The sequence below is a fragment of the Pelodiscus sinensis genome, chromosome 7 (assembly GCF_052426305.1).
Source record: "Pelodiscus sinensis isolate ZL-2025 chromosome 7, ASM5242630v1, whole genome shotgun sequence".
Classification (NCBI taxonomy): domain Eukaryota; kingdom Metazoa; phylum Chordata; order Testudines; family Trionychidae; genus Pelodiscus; species Pelodiscus sinensis.
In genome coordinates this window covers 77,054,117-77,070,755 of record NC_143058.1, presented here as the reverse complement: position 1 = coordinate 77,070,755, position 16,639 = coordinate 77,054,117, and the positions used below count along the sequence as shown (strand labels likewise).

Genomic DNA, 16,639 nt, shown 5'->3' with positions numbered 1-16,639 from the left:
CACAAAATGAGCACTGCCCATATATGCGTTAAGCAATGGCCTGGGTTCTGAAGTTTATGGAACTGGACTTATTTAAACAGTTCTTCCCAAAGAACTAAACAGTGATCATTTTTCTCATATAAGTAGTTCCATGGAATTTAATAAGATTACTTATGAGACTAAGGAGATCATGATCTAGTCCACGCTATATATTGTAGTTCTAGAAAGAGCTGGTTTAATCAAGATTTCACTTCTCTATATTCAGTGAGAAATAAACAGCTTGCCATTTGTCAAATGTATCTAAATAAGACAGAACAGATTTTTAAAAATCCCTAGGTAAATTTTCTTTACTTTTGTTAATTATGCTTCTTGTAGATCAAGTGACCTCAATAATCCTATTAGTGTTTCTAAGTCAATCAACTCAGAAAATATCCTACAGAAAGTTTAGATCAAATTACCGCAGCTTGCAAAGGTGGCCCATTTGCTGAGTCTAAAGTTAGACTCATGATTCAGCAACCGCAGTGCTCATTGCTGGTGCTGCAGCTGACAGTTGCTTCAGTCTGTGTAAACGCCAGAAGGAACTGTTTTCTTGCTTCCTTTAGCATTTTTGTGCGCTCTCCTGAGTAATGTTTTAGCAATTTCCTTGATGTGCTGCATGAAATTACTTTTTTCTATTAACAGATTATAAATTGATACATTTAGAATAAAAGCTACAATTTTGAACTCTTAAGATCCTCAATGAGGAGGACTGATTATGGACATACAGCAACCAGACAAACCGCAACCACATAAAAGCTGAAGTTCAACCTGGTTTTGAGGATGTCAAAATAAGATTTGCGTGTTGTGTTGATCTTCTGGCCCTCTGAACAGTGACATGTTTCATGAAGAGTGGCTTGCAACATCTACTATATTCTGGCATTTATAGCTATTTTAATAGCTATTTATAGCTAAGATCACAGTTAAAGACATTTTCCCCTTATCTTTGCTATTCCACATCCCAGAAATATAGTAATCTTCCCTGCATCATCTAAATCAAACTAAAACATACATATTTTTCCCCTGTCTCCCTAAAGGACTAGGTTATGCAATCCTTTCTCTCAGAAGTGAAATTTATCTCTGTGCAAAACCTAGCACTGCTTAAATGCAACTTTAAGCTCTAATGTGAGAGCGTAAGTAAGGCATAGGCTTTCTACTGGCATTCTGAAGGAGGTGGGAGTTATTTCACTCAAAATATATTTTTCTGATTCGTGGTTTTATAAAAACTCTTGCAAAGAAAAGCCACGAAGGGCACATCTACCCAGCAGGGCTAAAGCTGAAATAAGCTACACAACTTGAGCTACGTCAATTGTATAGCTTCAGTTGAAATAGCTTATTTCGGCTTTTGGCGCAGTCTATGCAGCAGGAATCCAAGTTAAGAGCATTCTGCCTCCAACTTCCCTTACTCCTCGTAAAATGAGGGTTACAGGAGTCGGAGTAAGAAGTGATCCAGCTCGATGTTATTTCAACATTATGCCAAAATAACTGCTTGCTGTGTAGATGTGGACTATGTTATTTCAGAATAACATCAGTTATTCTGAAATAACGCTGCTGTGTAGACATAGCCTGAGTTTATTTACTGGCTTCCCATTATCACATAGCCTTGCATTTTATGCTAAGGACTGGTAAATGCTTAATAAAGAATTTAGTGATGATGACCCTTGGTGTGGGAGCAACTGCAAAAGTTATATTTTAGAAAGGGTACCTAGGTTCATCTTTGGGACTTTCACTTGCAGATACCTGCCCACTCTTTTTACAATGTTTCTGAAGAATCTTCATCTGCTAGACAAAATCACAATTCCTTGATGTATATAGTAAATGACCTCTAGTATTTGACAAATATTGTGAACAACACAGAAAGTTTGTATTTCACTGCATTGTCATTGTACAAAGGAAGGGGAAATGAATCTCTGATATTTAATATAAATAGTACCTTAGAAAATTGTGGTTTTCCATCTTCATAGTGAATCTCCACATAATCGGAGGATAACAAATCACTGTAAAAAAGGGAAACGTTTAGTATGGTATTTCTTAAAAAAAAAAAACCAAAAATGCACATGTAATCACTAATTTTATCATTTTTGCAGAAGTCCTTGAATCATTTTTTTCCTAACCTGGCTAAGTAAAAGAATCAAGAAAGCCATATCCAGAAAATGGCTTGCTGTTACATATCGAGGCAAGAAAGACTTTAGATTTATGGGAATTTGACTCCCTGGCTAAATTTCCATTGTGTTAGTTTCACATTAGTATGATTTCATTTGTCTTTAATGTATACACGAATTAAAATTAATATAAATTAGCTTTATGAATTTTGTTTGTACTAGTTCTTAGAACAATGTATGGGTAGTTTAACTATTGTTTTCAAATAAGTATTATATTTATTATTCATATCAAAGTAACACACAGAAAACCTGTCCCAAGAGTATGAAGTCTAAAAAATATATTACAGATTATCTATTAACCATAATCACCCTACTTTCTATATATTAGTTCTTTATTCAATCTTCATCTACAAACTTTAACTATTTTAAGTAACTCTTAACATTTCTTTACAAAGCCTTTAATATCCTGGCAGGACTATCCCCTATTTCTTTCACATCTCATATTCTCTCATTCAATCTTACCCTTTATCATTCCCACACTTCCTTGCCTGAAAACTCCTTCTCCCTCTGCAAAAGTTCCCATTCTGTCAAAGAGATGAGAAAAAAATAAAAACAGCTCTGATACTAAAGGAGATCATCGATATAGTGGAAACATGCTAGCTACTCTGACAGCTTAAAGCGCCACACTTGGGTGCCAGATGGTTGGTTCCACTCCTGGAAAGGGGGACTTCTGCCTCACGTAGTATTTGAGGAAGTAGGAGCAGCACTGGTCCCTGGTGTTCCCAGACTGCCTTATTACCCCTGCACAGCAGATAAGAAGAAAGCCCTAAATGGGTAGTATCCTATGCCCCCCCAGCCTCTGGCTCAGTCTTTACATATCTGGGACAGTTTCAATGCCCCAACCACACTGATTTAGAGCTCAACTCAACAAGACTTTGGGGCCCTTATAAAATAAATCACTTAAACATATGTTATAGCACTTCTCACATGCTCAGAGTTATGCAAATTATGTGACAGTGCATCATATTAGCGGATATCATACTAATAATTTTGCAGTACTAGCATCGCCCCAATGCCTGGCACATGTTCTTCCCTCACTATGCCAGCCAATACTAGCAAACAGCTTACACCAGGACTGGGCAAAATATGGCCCAGGGGCCAGATCCAGCCCACCAAACCATCGAATCTGGCCCATGGACCACCCTGACAGGACCCTCAGGCACGCAGCTGCCATGGCTTAAAGCACAGTCCATGGGGCTCTCTGCTCTGCAGGGAGTGGGAGGGGGAAGCTTCGTGTGATCTCCCGGCCCCCAGCCCAATCTTCAGAACCTACAGGCCATTTTAGCCAGGCCACTGCGGGGGGAGGAAAGAGGGGCGGTGAGCCGATCAGCTGTTTGTCGGCTCAGCGTGGAAGTCTGGACGCTCCACGGTCGACATCAAAGGCATTTGTCGACCTTCCAGGTAAACCTCATCCCAAAGAGCTGATCGGCTCAGCGCGGCAGCCATTTAAATTTAAATGAGGAGGCGATTATTTAAATCGCCGCTTCACTTTCCTATGCCGGTTAGCCTAATCTACATGCCTCTGTCGCCAGAAGCATGTAGTCTAGACATACCCTACGAGATCTGGTGGGATGCAGTGCTAGCAGGGACCTACTTTCTTAGGGTATGTCTACACTACAGTGTTATTTCAAAATAACATGTCTAGACACAAAATGCATTTCAAAATAGCGTTTTGCTATTTCGAAATAGCACATCCACATTGATAGGACGCTGAATCGCATTTAAGGCCTGCCAGAACCGGGGGAGGGAGGGAGAGGAGTTTTCTTGGTTGTGCCCAGAGTCGCCACCAAGGCACCCTGGGAAGGGCTGGAGGCCCCCTATTTTGAAATAAGCATCTACACAGCGCTTATTTCGAAATAGCAATTTCGAAATTGGCACTATTCCTCATGGGAAGAGGTTTACCAATTTTGAAATAAGCCCTCTGCTATTTCGATTTAATTTCGAAATAGCGGTTTGGCTGTGTAGATGCTGGTAAAGTTATTTCGAAATAATGGCTGTTATTTCAAAATAGCTTTGCCATGTAGACATACCCTTATTTATTATCAGTGACTCAAGCAGGCTAATATTTTGCGAGGTGTTTGCAGCTCCTTTGCTAAGCTGGGAGAAGATTTCTGGATATTTGTACTTATCTTCAGCTTTTAATAAAACAAACTGGTAATATTTGAAAATGTTGGCCTGAACATGATTAATTCCCTTTGGTATGTATTGTATTATATTAAGGGAAATCACGAGGAGCCTATTTAGTATTATTGTACATGTCATAAGCACTTTCAGCCTTCATTGACTAGACCAGTATTTTATAGTCTTATTGGGAACTTTTAAAATCACTGAAGCAGAATTTCTCACCATCCAGATTTTCAGGATTTTCCACCTACTTTACCTGCCAGATCTCTCACAGGCACTAACAACATTAATCCTCCCATTACCTCTCCAGTCTTCTAAAACAAATTGTGTTTGCCACCTTTTGAAAGGGATTCATTTGGGGCAGCCTCACCACAGCCCTGGTTCCAGCTCCGGCAGCATTCTGGACACTTACAATATAGCAGGAGAGATGATCTTATTTTGTCTACAAAAAAATGGTATCATTTTCTTAGAAGGCCTATATAGAAAACCGTATGTCTCTTTTTATGGGTGGCTGCTTCTGATCAAGTTAGAAAGTAATCATTGTCTTATCTTTCTAGTGTTGCATGCTCACTAGAAGATTTACCCAGTGTTGCTTGAGTCCTTAGCTCTAAGTTTTGTTTTGTTTTGTTTTATTTATATCATTGCTCTCTAGATTATGTGAATGGAGTCTGCAAACATATAGTTCACAAAACAATCCTGAAGAGACAGAATTTAAATGTGTGGAGTTAATGGAGGAAAGTTTATAAACCCTATATCTTTTAAATAACTTGTCACCTCAGCACAGGGTCCAGGCAGGTTCTACCATAAAGGACCCCAAGAGATCATCTAGTCCAGCTGGGGGAGGGTCTGGGAAAGGGCTATAAACAGAGGAAGCTGGCTACTGAAAATGTTGCTATATTAATCTTCTTTTTATTTGACTTCATATCAAAAAAACATTTAAAGTCATGCACCTTTTTAATTATCTCTTATTTAAGTATTCTTTCTTCCATAATGTTTTAAAAAACTATATTCAAGATATTTGCTAAATTGGGTGACATGGTGGCACACATCTGATCAAGTGAACGTGACCTCAATATTGGTGCACAAGACAAAACTCACTCCACTCATGGATGTAAAATCTTAGAATACTTTACACTTGTCCTTGTTGAACCTCATCAGATTTCTTTTGGCCCAATCCTCCAATTTGTCTAAGTCACGCTGGACTCTATCCCTCCCCTACTGTGTATCTACCTCTCCTCCCCACAGCTTAGTGTCATCCACAAACTTGCTGAGGGGCGCAATCACATCCCATCATCCAGATCATTAATGAAGATGTTGAACAAAAGTGGGCCCATGACCAATTTCTGGGACAATCTGCTTGATACTGGCTGCCAACTAGTCATTAAGCCATTGATCACTTCTCAGTGAACTCAATTCTCTAGCCAGCTTTCTATCCATTCATCCAAGCCATACTTCTATAACTTGCTAGCAATAATACTGTGGGAGATCATATCAAAGCTTCGCTAAACTCAAGGTATATTATGTCCACTGCTCAAGGTCTATCACGTCCATATCCACAGAGCCAGTTATTTCACCATACAAGGCAATTAGATTGGTTAGGAATGACTTGCCCTTGCTGAATCCATGACTGTTCCTGATAATTTCCTTTCCTCCAAGTGTTTCAAATGGATTTCAAATGTTAATCTATGGGCTCTATCACTGCTGCCAAATGAGGACAGAATTTTAGTAGGAAATTTAATTACTGCTCTAACTTGCCTGAGGGCAAAGAAGGTTCTTGATCTAAATCAGTGGTCACCAACCAGATGATCAGGATCTGCTGGTAGATCTTGGAGCCTCCGACAGATGATCCTGGCTGGTTTGGCCAAGAGGCTAGCAAGTGCCGGCACCTCAGCTGCCCCTCCACCCATTGCTGCACATCTCCTGCCCTTTGCCTTGCAGCTGCCCCTCCCGTTGGGCAGCCTCCTGCTTTCCGTGCAGGGCAGAGGAGTGAGTGGAGGGGTGGTGATGTCAAGGTGTGCCCTCTCCCACTCTGTATCCTTTCTCCACAAAGCAAAGAGGGGGCACAACAGGACTTTGGATGGAGGGAGTTTGCTGGCTGCTTTACGGAGTGGGCCAGGGCCAGGGCAAAAGTGAGCCTGCCTTAGCCCTACTGCACCACCACCCAGGAGCCACCGGAGGTATGCAGTGCCCAGGTGAAGCTCACATCCCAAACTCCTACCCAGTCATGAGCCCCCTTCTACACCTCAAGTCCCAAGCACCCCTGCATCCATATGCCATCCCAGAGCCTGAACCTAGAACCCCCTCCAACATCCCAACTGCCTGCCAAGAGCAGCTCAGAGCCCCTCTCACACTCCAGATCCCTTAATCCAAGACTAGAGCCTGCACCCCAACCCTCTGCCCCAGCCTGATGAAAGTAAGTGTGGATGGGCAAGAGAGGGAGGATGGAGTGGGCAGGGCCTCGGAGAAGAGAAGGGGAAGGAAGGAGGTGGGGCAAGGGTATTTATATTTGAGGTAGATCTTGGATTGCACTTCAATTCAAAAAGTGATCTCGTACTTAAAAAGGTTGGAGACCCCTGATCTAAATATAGAGGAACAAAAGATGCCTCTTACTCTACCTTCTTCTCCTAAGCATAGCTGATTGGAATGCATCATCTGGTCTATCATCTGGGCCTATTGCCCAGAGCACTCTCTTCCCCTATATATGCAAAGGCTTGTAAATTCAGTTTGTAACGTCTCAAAGCGTAATAAATAATGTCCAACACTGCAACTCTGCAGATTTTCTATACCAAACATTGCTGATAGTTTGGATCTGGGCATGAAGGGAAGACATTCTTGGCAAGTATGAAAGGACCTTGAATTAAGCTATGGAGCATGATCAAACTATGTATTCTATCAAGTAATACACAGAGTACGATTCTTCACATTCTGCTAACAGAAGTGCTGATTAGTGTTCTTTGAGAGTTTCAAATGCCACACAGCTGATTAGCAGAGCACCCACAGCAATGTCCACAGAAACACAAACATATGTTTCTACTAGCAGTGCACATTCACATATACTTTGGTGCACATAAAAATATTCTGCACATGGATAGAAAAATTAGAGGGAACATTGGTGCAGCTGACTATAAAGCAGATTTTGTAAGAAAAAAAATGTATGGATCTACTGAATTCTAGGACTCAACAAAAAGAGCAGTATGTGACAGGCTGCACTCAGAAATCCCATAGGGATTGTTTCCCAGTGTGCTGATCACGCCACTGACCCCTGCCTTCTCCTTTTTTAGGGCCCCCTCATCCTGTCCTTCTGGGCCAGATTCTCTGGTCTACTCCAGACAAGGCTTTGTAGAGGCCTAGATCCCTATGTGGACCTTGTCATCTGCATATACAAGTAGCGGCAAGAACGAAGAATGCAAAAGACAAGCTGCCCAGAAGTCCTTCCACTCATGTACTGCATCACCCTTCAAACCTACCCAAGCCAATCTGGCTCATTAGCAATTCACTTGTGAAGAAAAACAATGGCACTGTCACTGTGCTTCCGCAGCAGATCTGGCCACATCATCTCAGTCTACTCAATAAGAACAAGAAGCTTGGGGAAATAATCTGGTTCAGACAGATGAGGAAACAGGACTGATTTTTTAGGGAAGTCCCACAGTTCAGCCAGTGGTTTGATGTCAGGCTAAAGGGTTTGGAGACCTTTAAGGAATCTCTGTCAATGGGTGTGCAAATATATCAGTATCATCCATTTTTATATGGAAAGTTGTAATGGCTACAACATTTGCTTTTATGGAACTAAAGGAGAGACCCGAGTGTTTAAGGTGTAAAAGATAATGAAAGATTGTTGGGAGGGATGCAGAAGCTGGTGGAGTGCCTCTGTCGAAGCGACCAATGTGAGAATCTTTCACATTTCTGTATATAAGCTTTTTGAATGGTCTGAGCTTTGCTCTGGAGTAACACTACTTGGACAGGTTGTGAACATTCTAGCTCCAGGGGTACCTGGAAGGCCTCATTGAGGTAGTAGGCTTTAAGTTTTAGCATATGAAGGCTTGATTGCTGTGCCTATATTCCCAGCTGTGACAGAAGATTATGGTTTGTGGAAGGGTAATCGGTGGAAAAACTGACATCCTGGTGAGGAAGAGGTACCAAGGTTGTCTGGGCCATGAGGGGGCAACGAGTATGACCATCGCTCTGTCCATCCAACATTTTTTGACCACTCTATTGAGGAGAGGTATTGGTGGGAATGTGTATAGGAGACCATAGTCCCATTTTGAATTAGTAGTGAATCTCCCAGAGATCGTTTTCCCATTTCTGCTCTGGAGCAGAAGTCTAGGCATTTCTTGTTGCTCTAAGTGGCAAAAAGGTTGATATTATCCCGAAGTTTGAAGACTAGGATGATAACATTGTCACTTATCTCCCATTCATGCTCTGGGGAAAGAGCTCTGTGGAGGATGTCCATGGTAATACTGAGAACCCCTAGAAGGTGAAAAGCATATATTGTTATTCTGTGCTGGAGCCACCAGTTCCAAAGTATCATGGGCTCTGTATAGAGGGTGTGGGATCAGGCATGGCCTTGTTTGTTTATATAAAACATGCAGGCTGTGTTGTCAGTGTAGACTCTGACATGCTTGTTACTAATGAGAGGAAGAAATTGGCTGCAGGCGTATCAAACTACCTAGAGCTCAAGTTTATACATAGTGCTCTTTCTGTGGTCTCTGGGAAGTATGGTTCCCCAGATGTGCTCCCCATCCAGTAAGGAAGGTATCTGTAGTGACAGTCACAGAGGGATCTTAATGTGTAAACAGGACCCCGAACAAAGATTGTGAGCAAGCATCCACCATCTAAGGGTGTGTTTGATCAACAGAGTGATTGACAGATCGAAAGGAGCTCAGTTTCCTTGGTCTGTAAACCGTACTCAGCCATCCCTGTAAACATCGCATAAAGAGGCATGCATTTAGGATAACTACACTGCAGTCGGCTATGTATACCAATAATGGGAGAGTGTCACGGGCTGTAACTTGGAGACTGTGCTGCAGTTTGTTGGAGAGTGTGTTGATGTTTTCGAATCTGTCAAGTGGCAGAGAGGTAGTCACAGTTGTTGTGTCACATTGAGCCCCTATGAACTGAATGTTTTGTGTTGATTTTGTTTCATTTATTTGTAGGCTGAGGAATTGGAAACATCAGATGGTGCTGGAGGACCTAGTCCTGCATGGAATGCACCTTCAGAAAGCAGTCATCTAGGCAAGGAAAAAATGATGATACCCTTCTTTCTGAGATGCGCAGTAACTACCACCAAGATTTTGGAAAACACTCTTGGTGCCATGTAAAGGCCAAAAAATAGGTCTTGGTAGTGATTGTGAGCTAGAATAAAACAGAGAAAACATCTATGAGCTGGGTGTATGGAAACAAAGGAATATGTGTCCTGAAGGTCGAAGGATAAATAGTCTTCCTGCTTCAGCACTGGGATAAGAGTTGTGAGGGTTACCATTTTAAACATACTTGTTAAGAGCTCTACGGTCAAGAATTGGGCGCCATCCCCCACTCTTCTTTTCTGTGAGAAAAAAGTGAGAATAGAACCCTTTCCCTTTGTATTGGGTTGGGATGAGTTCTGTGGCTCCAAGTTGGAGGAGATGTTGAACCTCTTGGTGAAGCAAAAGATTGTAAGAGTGGTCCCCGGTGAGGGACAGTTTAGGGGGTTGCGGGTACAGATGTCAAGGGGACAGTGTAGCCTGATCATATTGTCTGCAACATCCATCTGAGGTCATGGCTTGCCAACTGTGGTAGAATGGGAAGAGACTGTGACCAAATAGTTTGAAAAATGGTGACACACTGGGGAGGATGACCAGTTTTCCAAACCCTCAATTAATTCCTCAAATCGGTTTGTTAGATTGAGCGGGTGGAGGCATTGCAGTTGAAGCTGGAAATCAGCATTTACACCTATTTGTTTCTCTGGAAACAAACCTGCAAAACCTGTCTCTGTGATTCCCAGAGACAAACTTATTCAATCTCAGTCCTCCTAAGATCCGAAAAATACAAGAATGGTTCCGCACTGCCACCACAAGAAAATATAAAAATAAACCCTTTTCCAGGGAGAGATCACTTGGGAATCTACTCCCCTAAGGTAAAGCTCTCCCCACTGCTCCCAACCTCCATTTTGCTTAGAGTTGGGAAAACAGAGAGAGGGAATCCACAGACAACAATGGATTCTGCCCTTGTAACTAGGCACTTAATCCTAAGGACACAACAACCAACCAGTACTGGTTAATTAAAATAAACAGAAACTCCTTTATTATCAAAACAAAACTACTGTTGCAAGCATAGTAAATTGGCTAGGTGATAAATAGCCACAATTTGATATATACTCAGAGAAAGTCCCTGGGCTGTAATCCTTAGTTACAAAAGAGAAAAACAATTAGCCAGCTCAGACATGATTTCCAAACCCCCAAACAAGGAAAACAATAAACCCTGACAGACTATCTAAACTTTTCCCTACTTACACATTTCAAGAAGTCTGTTCTTGGAGAGAAAGCATCTCCAGTCTCCCTTAATTCCTGGTGGAAACTGTTCTGCTCTCAAACAAAGAAGAGCGAAAGAAAATTCCTACCTGCATTGTTATTGGCTGATTGCCCAACCCCCCCAGCTGACACCTTTGCTAGGTACCTGAGTTAACTCCTTAGTCATCACGCGCTGGTCAGCACTCCTTCTGATCATGACATGTAGATGCCAATGGATCAAAGTGTGGCCTTGGAGTCCTTCATAGTTTGAAGGACCTCATTGGTGTTTGCAGTGAAGAATTTCTCGCCATCAAATGGGAGATCCTCTACAGAGGATTGTATCTCATGTGGGAAGGTTGAAGAGTTGAACCGTGATGCCCACCTCATAACTAATGTGTCAGCCGTGTCAAAAGCAGCCTGTAGAGCCATTCATGAGACTGTACAGCCCACTGCTAAGACTGCTTTAAATTGCTATTTCTTTGCCTCGGGAATGGCATTAATAAAGCCATTGTATTCTGAATAATTTTTGTGGGCGCATTTACTAAGGAAGGCTGCATAATTGCCCAATCTAAATTGGAGGGTAGAAGAAGCATAAAGTTTGCAGCTGAAGAGAAACAGCCATTTGCTGTCCCAGTCTGCAGGAGCAGAATGAAAATGTTGCTGCTTGTTCCTTTGGGCTATGTCTAGACTGCAAGCCTCTTTCGAAAGAGGCTTTTTCGAAAAAGAGCGTCTAGACTGCAAGCAGTACTTTCGAAAAAGCAAGCCGCTTTTTCGAAAGAAAGCAGCAAGTGAGTCTGGATGCTCTCTTTCTAAAAAGCCCTGTTGGCATTCAAGAACGCCTTTTTTCGAAAGAGCACTTTCGAAAAAAGGCGTCCTTCCTCGTGAAATGAGGTTTACCGCCGTCGAAAGAAAAGCCACGTTCTTTCGATTTAATTTCGAAAGAACGCAGCTGCAGTCTAGACGCAGGTGATGTTTTTTCGAAAAAAGGCTACTTGTTTCGAAAAAAACCCTGAGTCTGGACACAGCCCTGGTGAACAGCTTCTACAACAGGGAATTCAGGACAGATTGTTTGAAGAGGTGGCTTTACAGCAACCCATTAAAAGAGGTCCTGAAAATGGGTGACATCAGCTGCTGTAGGAGGGGGAGACAAACATTCCACATGAAGAGGGTTACAGGCTGTCTGGAACACCATCCCTGATGACACGACTGCACACCTGGTTACAGAGCTCTGTGACTTTGTCCTCACCCACTACTTCCAATTTGGAGACAATTTGTATCTTCAAGTCAGCGGCACAGCCATGGGCACCTGCATGGCCCCACAATATGCGAATGTCTTTATGGCTGACCTTGAACAACGTTTCCTCAGCTCTCACCCCCTAGCATCCTTACTCACACTACATTGATGACATCTTCATCATATGGACCCATGGGAAAGAGACACTTGAAAAATTTCACAGGGATTTCAGCTTCCACCCCACTATCAACCTCAGCCTGGATCAATCCACATGAGAGATCCACTTCCTTTACACTACAGTACATTAAATGATGGACAAATTTCCACCACCCTACACCAGAAACCTACTGACCACTATACTTACCTTCATGCCTCCTTTAGTTTCCATCCCAGACACATTTCTCAATCTATTGTATAAAGCCAAGTCTTTGCATAAAGCCAACTGGATTTGCTCTTGTGCATTTCAAAGCAGAAGCTGTCAGTGGGACTTCCCACTGGACCCAGGCTTCATGCGGAGTTCCAACTTTGAAATGCACAAGATCCCCCTCTGGGGAGGAATGGGGAGTGCCTATCGACTAGTCAAGTAGTCAATGGAAATTGACTAGTAAATTAATCGATGTTTAGCATACTTAGCTATGAGGGAGAATGGATCCTCTGCTTGCCTCCCTCATGAGTCCCCCCTCCTTCTTATAAACAATGACCTCCTCATTGTTGCTTTAATTTGCCCAGGACTCCTGGGAGGTATCCATGAAGCATTTTGGTAGTGGCATGTCTATTTGGCAGAATCAGAACAACCATTCACCTCCCTAGACTTCTGGTATGCTTGCTGATGCTCCTTTATTTTCAAAAGCACTGCTGCATTCCCTGTGTAGCCCTTCTGCTACATGTGAATGTGGCATAGATGTTGTCAGAGTTTCTTCTGCTCTGTAGCCTAGTCTCTTTATCAATCATAACTATATGCTTTGCTAAAACTAGAGTGTTCTTCTTGAAGTTTATTATTGCTCCACTGCACATTTATAGTAATCTCAATTTTGGTTGCTGCCTTTGAAGTTGCTCTGACAAAAATGTCATCCAGGAATAGGACTGAAGACAAATTCCTTGTGATCTCAAACAAGGAACCAGCATGAGTATTACTTTCATATATTCAATGCAAGTTATTTATAGGCCAGTGGTGATGTCTTGTATTAAAACTATAGGTTTTAAAAATCAAATGTACGAATTTACTGAAGACATAGATCAATTGAAACTTCCAAGTAACTTTTACTATATCTGTGAAGTCCCCTAGTATTATTACTGTTTATATGAATGATGCTTTCCTATAGAAGGCTGCATAAATGGTACATCCACTTAAAATCCCTTAAAATCTAGTACAGCTCTGATTTCCTTCTAATTTCATCCAATTAGACACACAAAAAACCTCTCCCATCCCCCCAATTGTAAGTTACCACACAAAAGAAATTATAAGAAATAACTTCTCCCTTAATGCCTGAATGAAAATGGAAGGAGAAATGTACATAAATTCTATGGAGAATCTCAATCTGATGAATTCCTTCATGGTATTTTGATGGATAATGTTCTAGCCATTCTTGAATAAATCCTGATTATTATCCCCCTTTTCAGAGGAAGTACTGCAAGGGAGTCAGGGATCCATGTTTGATTCTCATGACTATGAATGCATTGCTAGATACTTTTCTTCTTCCTGTGTAATCTGTTTCAGAATCAGTTTCTTCTGTAACTTGAGACCATTGCTCCTTGTTCTGCCATCCGTCACTACTGTGAACAGCCTTTCTCCGTCCTTTTCGGAACCTCCTTTCGGGAAGTTGAAGGCTGCTATCAAATCCCCCTTTACTCTTCTCTTCTGCAGACTAAACAAACCCAAATCCCTCAGTCTCTCCCCATAGGTCATGCGCTCCAGCCCCCTAATCATTTTGGTCACCCTCCCCGCTGGACCCTCTCCAATGCGTCCACATCCTTTCTATAGTGGGGGGGGGGGGCGCCAGAACTGGACACAATACTCCAGGTGTGGCCTTACCAAAGCTGAATAAAGGGGAATAATCACTTCACTGGATCTGCTGGCAACGCTCCTCCTAATGCAACCTAATATGCCATTACCCTTTTTGGCTACAAGGGCACACTGTTGACTCATATCCAGCTTCTCATCCACTGTAATCCCCAGTTCTTTACACGACTTATTTTCATTCAGCTGTGCATAAAACACGACAATTTTCAGGCCAAATGAAGTTTCCTAATCAAAATTAGAGAAGTTATAAAAAGGTTTTATAATGGAACTTGTAACTATTGTTTGGAGCTATGACCATGGCACCAATTTTGAGTGTACATGAGCAGGGACGAAGGGGTCATTGGAAACAGCCATTTCCCCCAGAATTGCTAAGGTGGCTCCTTATCATATTGGCAAAAAGAATTAGGCATTATTTTTCAGGAATAGGAAATCACCAGTTCTCCATGTAGTAACTAATGATACGGCCAAGAATGACCTTGAGTAGGTCACAGCAGATTATGTAGTGCTAAGAAAGATCAAGGAATTTGAAGCACAAGTGGTGTTCTCGTCCATCCTTTCGATTGAAGGAAATGGTCCGGGTAGGGATTGCCGAATTGAGAAAGTAAAGGTGGTATTGAAGAGAGGGCTTTGGTTTCTTCGACAATGGGACTCTGTTCCGGGCACAAGGATTGTTAGGAAGAGATGGGATCCACCTAACGAAGAGAGGAAAGAGCATCTTCGTGGGCAGGCTTGCAAACGTACTGATGAGGGCTTTAAACTAGGTTTGTTGGGGGTTGGCGACCAAAGCCCTGAGGTAAGTAAGGATGTCGGATACGGGGAAGAAATACAAGGAGGAACGAGCAACAAAGGAAGACCCCTGACTGGGGATTACAGTGAATGAGAAGTTGGATATGAGTCAACAGTGTGCCCTTGTAGCCAAAAAGGGTAATGGCATATTAGGGTGCATTAGGAGGAGCATTGCCAGCAGGTCTAGAAAAGTGATAATTCCCCTTTATTCAGCACTGGTGAGACCACATCTGGACTACTATGTACAATTCTGGGGCCCCCATTACAGAAAGGATGTGGACACATTAGAGAAAGGCCAGCAGAGGGCAACCAAAATGATTAAGGGGCTGGAGCACATAACTTACAATGAGAGGCTGAGGGATTTGGGCTTGTTTAGTCTGCAGAAGAGAAGAGTGAGGGGGGATTTGATAGCAGCCTTTAACTTCCTGAAGGGAGGTTCCAAGGCAGATGGAGAGAGGCTGTTCTCAGTGGTGACAGATGGAAAAATGAGGAGCCCTGCCCCGCAACCTGGCTGGGCTGCCTGCCCAGCTGCTGCCAGCTCCCTAGGCATCAGAGGCTCTGACTCCTGCCTCAGGGCTCCAGTTCACACTTCTGGGGGCAGCCGTGGTACCCCAGCCCCAGGCTCCAGGGCACTGCTGCAGGGCTTGGCCCCGGGGCTACTATGGGGCTCCATCCCCAGCCTTGTGCTCCAATAGGCTGCTCCAGGGTCTGGTGCCATGCTGCCATGGGTTCAACTACAGCCCCACCTCTGGGGGCTCCTGCAGTGCAGTCTCACATTAAACCCACATATTTCTAATACAGGCAGTCCCCGGGTTACATGGATCCGACTTACATCGGATCCCTACTTACAAACGGGGTGAGGCAACCCCGCACTAGCTGCTTCCCCCCAGCAGACCAGGGAGACGTGAAGCTAGCGCCCCCCTCCAGCAGACTAGGGAGATGCGAAGCTAGCGCCCCCCCCAGCAGACTAGGGAGACGCGAAGCTAACGCCCCCCCCAGCAGACTAGGGAGACGCGAAGCTAACGCCCCCCCAGCAGACCAGGGAGATGCGAAGCTAACGCCTCCCCAGCAGACCAGGGAGATGCGGAGCTAACGCCCCCCCAGCAGACCAGGGAGATGCGAAGCTAACGCCTCCCCAGCAGACCAGGGAGACGCGGAGCGGCTTTTCTCAGCAGACACCTCAGCTTGAGAATAAAGGACGGAGGGAAGTGAGATGTGGGAGAATAAAACTGAGCTCTGGAGAAATGTTTGGCTAGAGTTTCCCCTACAATATGTACCTGTTCCAACTTGCATACAAATTCAACTTAAGAACAAACCTACAGTCCCTATCTTGTACGTAACCCGGGGACTGCCTGTATTTCATTTCAAATATTACCAGTAATGTTAATTCAGGTCTTTACATCATATCCTCTGAGGACACTTTTTTCTAGCTATCCTCTTTTCAGTACATTTTGTTCAGTTTAGACTCTCCCTAAAACTGATTAAGGCAAAGAAACTCTGCCAAAATGAAATCTGAGAAAGTTCTTGCCTTGCAGAAAGGTCTTCTAGTCTTTCAAAATATGAAAAGTTCTTGCTGCTCAGCAGTCGCATATAGCGACACAGCCTCTGAAATAGCTTACACATGTGCGCAATAAAGAAACTCATTAAAATTAGAGGGGAAACTGAATCTTTCATGTTTAAAGTGTGTGCAAGCAAGGTCAACAGTCACCCTTTAAATTTTCCACATTACTAAAAAAAATGCTGCTTTAGCTAGTGCTTTACATACTGCTTCAGACCCTAATGGTATATTCAGACCCTAAAGGTATATTCATGT

General features: G+C 43.0%; 1 protein-coding gene across 4 annotated transcripts in view; it reads right to left on the bottom strand.

The window, feature by feature from the left end:
- Window positions 1-16,639, bottom strand: part of ADAM23 (ADAM metallopeptidase domain 23) — a 179,360-nt gene that overhangs the window by 125,573 nt on the left and 37,148 nt on the right. For all 4 annotated transcript variants that reach the window (XM_075934339.2, XM_075934341.2, XM_075934344.2 and 1 more), the window contains exon 4: window positions 1,949-2,012. In XM_075934339.2, coding sequence (XP_075790454.1) covers window positions 1,949-2,012 — 64 coding nt within the window. The remainder of the gene's footprint in view (window positions 1-1,948; window positions 2,013-16,639) is intronic.